The sequence below is a fragment of the Galleria mellonella genome, unplaced genomic scaffold (genome assembly GCF_026898425.1).
Source record: "Galleria mellonella isolate WM207_F2 unplaced genomic scaffold, CSIRO_AGI_GalMel_v1 utg3070, whole genome shotgun sequence".
NCBI lineage: Eukaryota > Metazoa > Arthropoda > Insecta > Lepidoptera > Pyralidae > Galleria > Galleria mellonella.
The window spans coordinates 492,297-505,571 of NW_026442069.1; the positions used below are offsets into that span (position 1 = coordinate 492,297).

Consider the following 13,275-nt stretch of genomic DNA (forward strand, 5'->3'; position numbering starts at 1 on the left):
GGAGTCCTATATTCAGCAATATGGACATTTACCGACAAATATGATAAATTCACTATATTATCATCACGATAAATTATATATATATATATAATTTTATACAACTTAGAATGGCAAACAAGCTGACGGTCCACTTGATGGAAAGTGGTAACCGTCGCCTATAGACATGAGCAGTACCATGGACATAACAGAGTAAACTGTTTCGTCCATGAAACCCAAATGCGTTGTCATTCCTGAGGACTCAGGTGTTATTCCTCTGTACCCAGCAAATTCACGCCATATCCCATTCTTCAAACCGAAACACAGCCATGCAAACTGCTTCACGGTTGAAACACGAATGGGACAAAGGTACCCAAGCAATCGACTTTTGTACAATTGCATCGATTATAATTTAATTATAATCGATTAAATTGCCATAAACATATGGTTACTATATTATTATACAATATATATATATATTTAATCGATAGTATCAATACAGTCATTAAACCAATGATTATTGACATTAATCTATGTGGACACTATCGGTTGTCTGATAATCATTTATTAGTCGACACTAATTTATTAGTACAGTCTTTAAAGCACTTTTCTAGAATGATAAATCGCTAAGCATGAGCGGTATACGCTGGTGGAGTACCAATTAGTGTTGGTAGATGAAGATGAAGTCAAGCCAGTTAGTCTATCGAATCATCGAAATTTTACCAAAGGGAGACTTAGTACAAAAGTCGTTTGCTTGAGCACCTCTGTCCCATTCGTGTTTCAACCGTAAAGCAGTTGTGTTTGCATGACTGTGTTTCGGTTTGAAAGATGGGATATGGCGTGAATTTACAGGGTACAGAGGAATAACATCTGAGTCCTCAGGAATGGCAACACATGGGGGGTATCGTGGGCGAAACCGTATACTCTGTTATGTCTATGGTACTACTCATGGGCCGTCAGCTTGTTTGCCATTCTAAGTTGTATAAAAAAAAACGAAAACACCAGAAAGTAATCACAGTAGACCGTGGTATTTTCGATCTGGCAATGAGGATGCTACTAACTACTCCCTCTATCTCTCTACAGTGCACTATCAGCGGATCGCCCATCGAGACATCAAGCCCGCCAACCTGCTACTTGGCGACGGTCGAGTACAGGTGGCAGATTTGGGGGCATGCGGCGAGCTTGCCGGCGGTGGTGGCAGATTGTCCGGCGCGGTTGGCACCCCTGCTTTTAGAGCGCCGGAGGCCACGGCACAGGCTGACAAATATGTTGGAGAGGTAAATGTCATCATCGTTCACATGTCGACTGGCCATTGTTCTTCACAGATTACATAAGGAGTAATCCAACCACCTACATTCCACTAAGATTAACCTACCTCCTTGTCTAGATCGCTTTAAATATCGACTTGTCTCATTTTATATACTTTTTTTATACAACTTAGAATGGCAAACAAGCTGACGATCCATCTGACGGAAAGTGGTAACCGTCACCTATAGACATGAGCAGTACCATGGACACAACAGAGTAAACTGTTTTGCCCATGATACCCCCCATGCGTTGCCATTTCTGAGAACTCAGGTGTTATTCCTCTGTACCCTGTAAATTCACGCCATATCCCACCCTTCAAATTGGAACACAGCCATGCAAACACAACTGCTTCACGGTTGAAACACGAATAAGACAGAGGTACCCAAGCAATCGGCTTTTGTACAAAGTCTCCCTCTGGTATTAAAAAAAATAATACCTTTTAATGCAAAACTTTAAGTGTTCAATTATTTTTACTCAGGCGGCAGACATCTGGTCGTTAGGCGTAACCCTGTTCGCGATGGTAACAGGCCGAGTGCCGTGGGTGGGGCCCACAGCGAACGAGCTCCAGCGACGGGTGCTGGAAGAACCCCTCGCCTTCCCTCAAAGACCACAGCTATCACAAAGTTTGAAGCATTTACTCAGTAGAATGCTTGACAAAAATCCTACAACGAGAGCCACTATGCAAGAAATTAAGGTAAGTTAGGCTTTTTAAAATAGAATTTAGAAAGGCAAAAAATTGATCAAATAATAGTAGTAAAATATCTTTATGTACAGCAATATTCCAAAAACAAATTGGACTGATTCGATTTGTTTAGCTTTATTCACTTCAACATCTCATTATCTACTGCTGAATATGAGTTTCTCCTATGAATAGCCACAAGGAACGATTTTAATATATCTGCCTGCTTCGACTCCCTGAAACACTCTATAATATTTTTAATAATCCCAACTCTCCATCTTATCTCCGCTCCCGGTTTCAAATCCTGCCCCCTCCCACACGTCCCAAGCGTGCTTGCCTGTTCCAGTCCAAAGATTTAGAACTCCCTTCTTGCAAGACCCATTTTTTTAGAAACTCTTTCACATTTCGTGCTGCACAACTGTGGAACAGCTACCTGCTGACATACGGGATAGTCCTTCCATTACTTCCTTCAAGAGAAGACTGAAATCACATCTTTTAATCAATTGTACATGATAATTCTATGCACTTATACATATGTATATATATTTATCTATTTACTTATTTACGTATTTACTTATTTACGTATTTATTTATTTATTTACATATTTATTCACAATAGTGTTTGATGTATTTACATTATTTTCACTGGTACCTTTTCTGCACTTGATTACCCAAATTAAATCATTTTCTCTCTAATTACACTGGGTTGGCTGGAAGAGATCTCATTCAGAGATAAGTCCTCCCTTGCTAACAAGTTGTTAAACTAATCGTCAAATATATTGTTTAAGTGCAATAAAGAATATATAAATAAATAAAACCCATTTGGAATCATCGCTCCTTCTGCAGGCAGAATCGTTCTTTACTTATGACTCCTAGAGGTCATCACCCTTGAGCGTTTATTTTTATCAACCTGTGTTCATAAACAGATGTGAATGCTCACGAAAAGCCAAAACTAGGTCATCCAAATAGCGTGAATTTAAGATCAGCTAAAACCAAACTTCTAGCCTTCTGAAATAGTGTGTATAGGGTCTCCAGATTCACTATACTCTCAGCCACAATACCGCGAGGCTGAATGCGGTAATGACCTATCAAAAACTAAAACAAACTTAAAAGCTTTGCATATTTTCTTCAATACAGTGGATTTAATTTTTATCAGGAACACGAGTGGGTGACCGACGGTGGTAGAGAGTCGCTCCCGTCCGAGCAAGAGAACTGCCGACTGGTGGAAGTCACCGAAGAGGACATGGCGCGCGTCGTCACCTCCATACCGAATCTGTCCACTCTGATACTTATCAAGACTATGCTCAAAAAACACAGTTTTCAGGTAATTAAAAAACATGTATTAATTAATAATATGTTCTTATTTCCACGCTGAAGCACCACAATACCTGCTTCCGGGGGGAAAGGGATTGTTAGTAATGGAGACTGAGAATCATATTGCTAGCTAGAATATAGCTCGCGGTTCTCCCTGGAAACTATCATGGCTAATTCCTGATGAATTCATCATGATGGGCTAACTGGCCTGTTTTCATTCTCCTCTATCACCCTTCACTGGTGCTCCGCCAGCGTATCCCGTTAGCGCAGGCGGAGTTACCATACCATTTTCACCCATCAAAAAAATACCTGCTTCTTCTATTAGACAACGCAGGGAGACTGGTATTATCGACAACCAATGACTTGTTCATCAACTCTTGGAAATCCTCCTCACTAGGTAACGAGGATTGATTCGATTGCTATAATGGTGTGCGTTTTTTTACACCTTAGAATGGCAATCAAGCTGACGGCCCACGGCTTATGGAAAGTGGTAACTGTCGCCTATAGACATGAGCAGTACCACGGACATAACAGATTATACTGTTTCGCTCATGATACCCCCCATGCGTTGCCATTCCTGAGTACTCGGGTGTTATTTCCCTATACCCTGTAAATTCACTGCAAATGCAACTGCTTCACAGTAGAAACACGAACGGGACGGAGGAGCCAAAGCAAACTACTTTTGTATAAAGTCTCTCTCTGAATGTGTGACAATTATTATCACTTGTTATCGATACCACAGTCGATACTATTGATATTCGAATCACTGTGATTGAACAGTATCGATTGATAGATAATCGAGTAGTGAACTGAGTGGTATGTGCACCCCAGAACCCGTTCCTGCGCAGCCGGGAGGGCAGCGCGGTGCGGCGCGAGAGCGGCGACTCTACGAGCGAGGCGGGCGGCGTGTCCGGCGTGTCCGGCGTGTCCGGCGTGTCCGGCGTGTCCGGCGTGTCCGGCGCCGGCATGGCGGCGGGCGCGGCGGCGGCGCGCCGGGCCGGCCTGGCCCGCGCCGGCCGTTCGCTCTCCGCGCCCGGGAACTACCTCACGCACAGGTTGGACATACAACTATCTTTAAAACATATCGCAAAATTCATATATATATATATATATATATATATATATATATATATATATATATATATATTTCATATGTATTAGTTTATCCATATATATTAAAAGTAATGTTTATGTATTATATGTGCATTTCTTATCTGTATTTCTTATATTTATATTGTGTATTGCCTTAATGTGTTACTATAATTGTCACATATTTTTCACCACATCTGCCCTTCATACGCTTTCTGTTTTCACCCAATGGTTAGCTGGTAGAGAATGCCATATGGCATTAAGCTCGCCATTTGTACAAAATATTATTGTACAATAAAGAATAAATAAATAAATATTACCATAGCTGTAAAAAAGAGAAGACGAAAAAGGTCGGAGACTTTGTGAATATTAAATGTTAAAGTATATAAAGAAACTTAACATTACTGATGGGAATACATACTAAACAAAGCAAAAGTAACATAAGCGGATCATCATCGTCATGTCCATTATCTGTCCACTGCAAAACATAGGTCTCCTCCATACTCTGTCTTCAGGAACGGTCCTGAGATACCTGCATCTACTGACTCCCTGCAATACATTTGGAGTCGTCACTTCATCTAGTACAGGAATCGTCCTACACTGCTTTAACCCGTATGGAGTCGCCACTCAAGCACTCTATCTAGTAGGAGGGACATCCTACGCTGCGTTTGGAGTTATGAATATGGAGTTGCCACTCAAGAAACTTTCTTCCCCATCGGTTGTCGGTTCGAGCTATGTGACCAGCTTATTGCCACTACACCACAGAATGAAAGCAACTTAGTTGATCCACCGTGAAACCGTTTGAAAGTCAACCCCATTGGGTCACCAATTCATATTTCTAATCCCTTCTTCCTTGCATCACGGTGTGTCAACTGAATTGATTCCATTCTCACCTGTCATCACTAACTCTATCAGCGGTAACTTTTCTTCTATTTAGAATATTGCTCCCAGGGGAAAAGGAATTGTTAGCAATAAAGATTTAATTGTCTTATTGCTAGCAATATTCTCTATAAGCCATTTACGCCATTTTTCCCGGAAACCATCTAGTTCTTGTGAAATTGATCACAATGGACTAATTGACCTGCTTCTTTCCTGTCTACCATCCCTCGCTGATGCTCCGCCTGCGTATATCGACAGGCGGGGTTACCATTCTATTATCACTAATAATAAACAAAACGGGTAGAAGGGATCGTTAGTAATGCGGGCTACCAGTCCCATTGCTAGCAAAATAACCTGTCAGGTCGACCTCCACGCGGTTCCCCCTGGAAACCATCGTGCTGAGTTCCAGGTGTATTCATCACGATGGGCTGACTGACCTGCCTTTTTTCATTATTCACCTATCATCCCTCACTGGTGCCCCGCCAGCGTATACCGTTAGCGCAGGCGGGGTTACCATACCATTAATCATACATTAAAAAAAAACAAAACACTGTTTCTATTTAGTAATTTATAGCTTCTAATCATAATATCGTCTATACAGCATAAACTTCTGAATGTTTACAGACAGCAATCATTCGACATCGGACTGGAGTCAGTCGTGGAGTCGCGCGACCAGAGCCAAGAGCAGAAGGAACAGAAGGAACAGAGGGAACAGAGAGAACAGCAAGAGCAGAGGGAGCAGAAGGACAAGAGCCCCGAGCGGCAGTCCGCGCGGTGATACGCCTCGCGCGGCCCCGCGCCGCCCGCCTACTCTACCACTGCTACCAACTACATAATAATAAACACCTCCGTCTCCTCTTGTGGTTATAGGCAGTTGTAGACATGCGCCACGCCACCGGGGACCACGAGGGACAGTCCTCGGAACACACGCACACACATGTGCACCTACAAACGTACCAGTGTAACGTCTCTGACATATGCACACTGACTGTGACTGTGTGCTGTTGTATGTGTGTGGGCGTGTGCACATAGATATACATATATGAGTGTGTGTATGTGTGTGTGTGTGTGTGTGCATACATATAAGTACACTCGTGTATGCGTAGATAAAACGTCGACTGTTTATAAAAATCATGCTAAATATTAGTACTACGAATTCTACTCGGACAAGGATGTCTCCCTCCAGTGTCCAATACACGTATTTCTGGCCCGTATAATGTCAGATAATGTTAAATCAGGCCTAACGCGGGGAAACAGGGTGTAAGGCGACCAGAGTACAGCACACTAAAAGCACTCCCTCAAAGAATTTAATGAACTTTTGAAATAGTTGAGCTTTGCAACTCGACGAAAAATGTCCTAAAAATGACCTCGGTCGAGTCAATGTAAAATAAACAAGAGAATTTAAATTGAGTGAAATCTTTTTTAAAAGTCAACGCTTACAATATCTCGAGGACTGTCCCACGTCAGCACAGATCCTTGAGTTCCATTGGTGAGAAAGAGATGGAAGAACCTGAAACTAGTCAAGTCATTCTGATAATATTTTTTAATATTCCACAATCATTTGTGTGTATATACTTAAATATATATAAAATTTGACATTTACGGTTTCGTATTTGTATATTTATTTCTATATATGAATATAGAGATATTTACAGTGAAGTGAGATTCAAACGTACTTACACACTTGTAACAAAAAATGTAATCACAGGGTGTTATCAATTTTATCGATTCGTGTGTATCTAATTTTTGTACACCCTGTATTTTAAAATATGCATTTCAGCATCGAGAAAGCGTTTTAAAGTCTTAGTTTTAAATGGGCTAAGGGTAGGTTTGTAACGTGTTCTTAAATAAAGGTCTGCGCTCACTTAACATTGCGTCAATGCAAAAAGACATCGACGTTTGTAAGTTTAAAATAATGTTAATAAAATTAAAAAAAAAAAATAAGAAATTTTATATGGGATGAATTGTGTCGTTTCATACTGCAGTATGTCCCCATACTTACCCATTATATTATTCCCCCATAGTAGCTATGATATCTATCAATCATACAACGAAGGACATCGTTTTCAGCGATAACGCCTCCATTGTTTTCTCTGTGTGATCTATTACTTGCAACTTTTGATGGGGATTATAAACAATAGATACTCCATACTATATTGTTTTATGGTATTACAGCTTATCTCACCAACTTTACTAATATAATAAAATTGTAACTACACATGCGAGATATTTAACAATAAATTCACATGAGAAAAAATGCCAGATCAATATTTTTTACAATCTTTCTATCTATGTGTATATTTCTTGTGACGTCACGCAAAAATTATTGCAACGAATTGCATTCGGTTTTCACGGTAGTATTTCTGAAGGTCTAATTTAAAATCTGATATGTGTTTTATCTTGATACATTATCCAGAAATGATCCACTTCATTGGTACGAAGTAGCGGGCAAGAAGCTGAAGCTAATTATAATATTTCTCTTTTAAATAAAAAAAAAAGAGTTCATAAAAAATATACGACTTCACTTTTACATACAAAGAAAATGTTAACCAGTTACATTAATAATAAAGTTTTTTAATATTAATTAATAAAATAAAATTTTAAATAAAAATCCAGTGTGTTGTTAAAACACACTACAAATTGTTTACTTTATTTTAGTACATATTGATTTTGCAATAAACATCAGCGTCGGGAATTGCACTCGTATGAATCTCACGGGAATTTACTTAATTGATTACCTTGTGTTCCCTCCAAGCGAATGTATTGTTAGTTCGAAGACAATGAATTAGTTTTACTCCCTCATTTTCCAATTATAGCGTATTAACTTTTTTCTTTAAAGTCTTCTCTCATAAATTATATATATTTTTTTTTTTGTATTTTGTCGTGCAAACAATGCAGGCAATGATTTGTCCATGGATATGTCATAAGTTTTTTTTTTTTTAACAATATAAATTAATCATTAAAGTACTCTCGTTTAATGCTAATAACAATATTTGTTGTGTTGTTGAAACTTAATCAAATATATATATATATATATATATATATATATATATATATATATATAAATGAATGAATTACCAAATGTATGTAAGCGTATCACTTCAGAACAGCTGCACCTATTTGGTTAATTCTTTTTTGTTGTTCGTAATTGTCAGGACAAGATTTGTATAAAAACAATTTTTAAAAACATCTTATGGAAAAATTTGAGTTAAAATATCTTTATATAAAAAAATGAGTGTAATACGGAAAATATTTTTTTTTAATGGATGATAATGGAATGTTAACCCCATCTGCGCTATCGGTTTACACTGGCGGGGCACCAATGAAGGGTGATAAGTGAAGATAAAGCAGGTCAGTTAGCTCATCATGACGAATCTAACAATAAATAAATCACGATGGTTTCCAGGGGGAACCACGGGGAGGTCGACCTGACAGGGTAAATTGCTAGCAATGAGGCTACTAACCCCATTACTAACAATCCCTTCACCCCCAAATACGGAAGATATTAAATAGATTTAATAAAAATGACATATTGACGTCATCATTAGTACACCAGTGCGAAATCGGGACAGACAACTAGAATTGAATAAAGGGACAGTGAGTTCAGACCTTTATTTTTTAATTTATGTTTGTATTAAATAGTTTTTAATTGTACTTGATGTTTAAAAATGTACTGCAATCAATTTCGATGATTATTTTTTAGAACAACACAAAATATAATAATACTCACCTTCCATCAGGTGAGCCGTCAGCTTGTTTGCTATTTTTTGGTGCATTTAGAAAATCTCATACGTTTCAAGTTCTGTCGTTAAAAGAAAAAAAAAATTTTTTTACCTAAAATATGTAACTGGTAACTAACACTTGAAGTTTTTCAAAGTTTTTGAAAATAAGTCTTGTATCCATTTTATATGTATTTTTTTTTATTGTTAAAAACCATTTCAATTTAGCAGTCTAATTTTCGATACTGCGTAACATCGCAAAACATTTGCGGTACAGTTCTAAACGTCTTGTATATTTTACTTAAACGTGACATAAAGTGAGGTACATAGCAATTATTACGTGTAGGGTCGGGTGTGTTGGCACTGAAATGATATTTTTTTATATCTAGCTTAATACGAGTACCTAGTTAGGTAGGTAATGTAATTTTTTCTAACATTCAATATATTACCATAGCTCGCCTAGTCGTCAAGTGTTTAATGATAATTATTGTAAATAAAATTTTACATTTATGTCCTCTTTGACCTAGACTAAGAAATGCACTTAAATATTTTTCGATAATTTTAATTTATTTTTACAGAAATCGTCGGCTGTTTGTAATTATATTTCAACGCATCATCGTCCCAGCATTAAAAAAAAAAAAAACATTGTTTAGCTCATTTATTTTTTATAGGTCAGCTTAATTTTTAATAATCGTATAAATACACAATTTAGATGTAATCCTTATAAAATTGCTCAATTCTCGTCGAGTGTCCCACATCACGTTCATAGCTTAAAATTTTTACTAAAAAAAAAAAAAGATTTTTACTAAAAAAAAATCATAAACTTGTCTCTTGTAATAATTAATGAATTTAGTCATTTTAATAATCGCTTAATCTCATATTTTTAGAAGAACCCACACTATGAACAAATATATTTTTAGAACAGTTCTAGTGACATGTTTTTTCACCCTTTATTGTCCCTTTACTGTCTAAAGGCCTAATGTTAAAGATAAAAAAAAAAACAATTTTTAATATTATATTTAGACCCTGTGACTTCTGACTCTAGTCTATTCACTTTAATATTAAAAAAAAAAATCATTCTCAGTCGCCATTACTCAAGTAAATGTTCAATAATCATAAAAATTAAAACTTAGTAACGATTTTAAAACAAAAGTGTTCTATATCATGTAGATCTATTTTAAAACTATCAAATTCATTATTTCGTTACGTCAAAGTTCTGAAAATATATTACTTCATTTCAAGCACGTCATACACTATAAAATAAGCGGCATTAAATTTTAGCGGATCCAATTTCCACAGTGAAACTGCGCTTTACATTTTAAGAGGCAAAACTTTGGGAAAAGCCTCTCACCTTTTAGGCGCCAACTTCATTTACCAACCTAATAATGAAAATCGATAACAGTTACGTCTCTTCCTAATTTTGTGATAGCTTTAAATTAGTCGTTATTTAAATATACAAAATCGATTTACCTAACACACAAAGTAGTATAAATTTATCCACAATGGGAAAGGCAAAGGAACTAAGCCATACATCTATTTAGTGAAATAAAACAAATGGGATATTCTTTTTCTAAGTGGGGTTTAACCTTCAAGTACTTACACTGTTATTTATAAAAATGGTGAAACATCTCATAAAAACCTAGTTCAAATATTACCTTTTAGTTTTGAGGTGGGTAAATAAGAAAATGACAAAATACACTTACTGTAACAGAGGTTGTTTTAATTTTTATAGGTTAATATTTTATATTAATTAAACTAGAAAAAAATAAATTAATATACCCCTCCTACCCTCTCTACTGACCCCTGACAGCTTATTGGGACATCATTCATACCAGTAGGTAACTAACGATCGCCCCAGATCATCACAACGATGGAACTTCTAATCCTTTGCAAGCGAAAGGTCCAAATATTATATTGCCTTTAAATGTTGTGATAGACGATTAGTAAACGAATTGCTTTTATATATGTATATATATAATATATAATAAATTTTTAAATCATCTCTATAAAAGTTTTTCCAAATATAATTGTAAATTTTTTGGTATGTCAATATTATAAATGTACTGATCTTTATTGATAGTAAGCTAGTGAGATAGAGTAGCGTCCGTCCAGAGACATCTGTGACCGCCGTATCCTAAGAGCACAGGTTAGACTGCCATGTGTTTCCCGCCAATTTTTCCAAGGTGCTCCAAGATTAAAAAACAAAATAACTTTTTTTTTATTCTTAAAATGAAATCCTATTATAACAAAAGTGATTCTTTAGTCTAATTATAAAGCATTTTTTCTTAAAAATATAAATAGTTCAGTTATTTTCGATAAATGTGTGACGATTTTGAATAAAATCAACATGGACGCCTAACGTACAACTGCTCTGACGGCGAATCGGCCACAAACTCATACTAATGTAGCACGGATGTATGTGGACAGACTTTTAATTGTTACATTAATGCGTCTCCTTCTATAGATATTAAGGTTGCGAGCTGTCATAAGCGGAAGCGGAGCGTGGATTGACATAAACAAAATTCACATTGATTACAAGATAAACAGGAAATAAAACAAACTTAAATAGAAATCATTAAAATAAGGTCTTAATAAAGTACAGAAATGTGTACAATGATCCGAAATTTAACTAATAGTAGAGTAATAATAATAAAATCAACAATTATAGCTAATGAAGCGAATTGAAAACTGAGAATGAATCTAACAGCACGACAACAGTCGTGGAAGATTTGAAAAATATTTTTTCCTGAGATTAATTAGTATCGCTCGATTTTGGCTTCTCACATATTTCGGCTTGTTACAAGCATCTTAGAAGAAATATAATATTGTACAACGTACAAATGTGTATAATTGAACATAAAATACAAATATCAATTTACGCTAACCGCATTCGCTACCGCACAACAATCTGTACGTACCTTAAGTTATGAAGTCTAATTTACATTGCGAACCTTGCGATATGAAACCAACTTCATTTCATCGAAATTACACCTGTAGAGAACAGAACTCAATAGAAAGCATAGACAAAAAATAGTTTTAAAAACAATACGTCAAACAAGTTCAACAGTGTAAATTTGGCTTTACTATTTTATGAAATAAAGTGGTTTTTTTTTATATATATAAAAATTTTACTTAAAATTTTAAAAATAGATTTGGTAATATAGTGACAAACAAAACTCAATTAATACTGCATTAAGCATTCTCTAATGCTGATTTATCTTTAAATAGATACCTATTTCCTGTTTTGTTGTTGATTTTATTGGGTTTTAAATTTTAATAATAATAAAATATTACATAATACAACTTGAGTTTCATTCTAACTGAAATACCAGCTGTCCCTCAATCAGAAGTCATCGTATACCTATACTATTGGTGAAAACCTAGGAGTGGCTTCATTTTTGTTACTTTGTCATTCTTTGTATGATTTTTTTATGCAACTTAGAATGGTAAACAAGCTTTTATCCAACTATCCATCCCAACCATCTGGACGAGTGGAGTGGTCTTCCATGGTGTGTTTTTCAAGGCTCTTTCTTCCACGCACAACCACTCTTTGGAATCAACTTCCAGCAGCAGTATTTCCGAACCGATACGACAACATAACCTTACATTTGATTGATTACAATTATTACAATTAGCTTTCCTTCCGTTTTACTTATTTATATATTTACATAAAAAATTACGTTATATTTATGTAAATAAATACAAATTTATTTATACTTTGTTCCATTCGTGTTTCTACCGTGAAGCAGTCGTTTGCATGGCTGTGTTTCAGTTTAATGGGTGGGATATGGCAGTGAATTTACAGGGGACAGAGGAATAACACCTGAGTCGTCTGGAATGGCAACGCATGGGGGGTATCATGGGCGAAACAGTATACTCTGTTATGTCCATGGCACTGCTCATGTCTATAGGCAACGATTACCACTTTCCATCAGGGGGGCCGTCAGCTTGTTTACCATTCTAAGTTGTATAAAAAAAAGGTATTTATTTATCTAACTATGCCATCAATTTATTGATCCGATATCAACTTTATTAAATCATCTGCCATAAATATTAACGACTCTATAAACATGTTTATGGGTGCAGTTATTGGGAATCAGCCACGGTTCCCTACGAGCCTTGACCTACAGACTTGTGTCAACAATGGTTTACTACACCTACATAGAATGAGGGTTTTATTACCCACTTAACTATTTGCCATGGTTTCGTCCACGCTGATACGTTTTCGATTCATTCTCGTAGGTATTTTGTAAAAATCTCTTCTTAGTTAACGCCTACGTTATAAAATTATAGGTGAAACAGGTGAGCGTT

General features: G+C 36.2%; 1 protein-coding gene across 2 annotated transcripts in view; it reads left to right on the top strand.

The window, feature by feature from the left end:
* Positions 1 to 9,075, top strand: part of LOC113519372 (calcium/calmodulin-dependent protein kinase kinase 1) — a 215,073-nt gene extending 205,998 nt beyond the window's left edge. For both annotated transcript variants that reach the window (XM_052895708.1, XM_026904433.3), the window contains 5 exons: positions 1,060 to 1,253; positions 1,763 to 1,978; positions 3,120 to 3,287; positions 4,109 to 4,332; positions 5,870 to 9,075. In XM_052895708.1, the coding sequence (XP_052751668.1) occupies positions 1,060 to 1,253; positions 1,763 to 1,978; positions 3,120 to 3,287; positions 4,109 to 4,332; positions 5,870 to 6,023 (956 nt within the window). In that variant the 3' untranslated portion in view covers positions 6,024 to 9,075. The remainder of the gene's footprint in view (positions 1 to 1,059; positions 1,254 to 1,762; positions 1,979 to 3,119; positions 3,288 to 4,108; positions 4,333 to 5,869) is intronic.
* Positions 9,076 to 13,275: the final 4,200 nt, after the last annotated feature.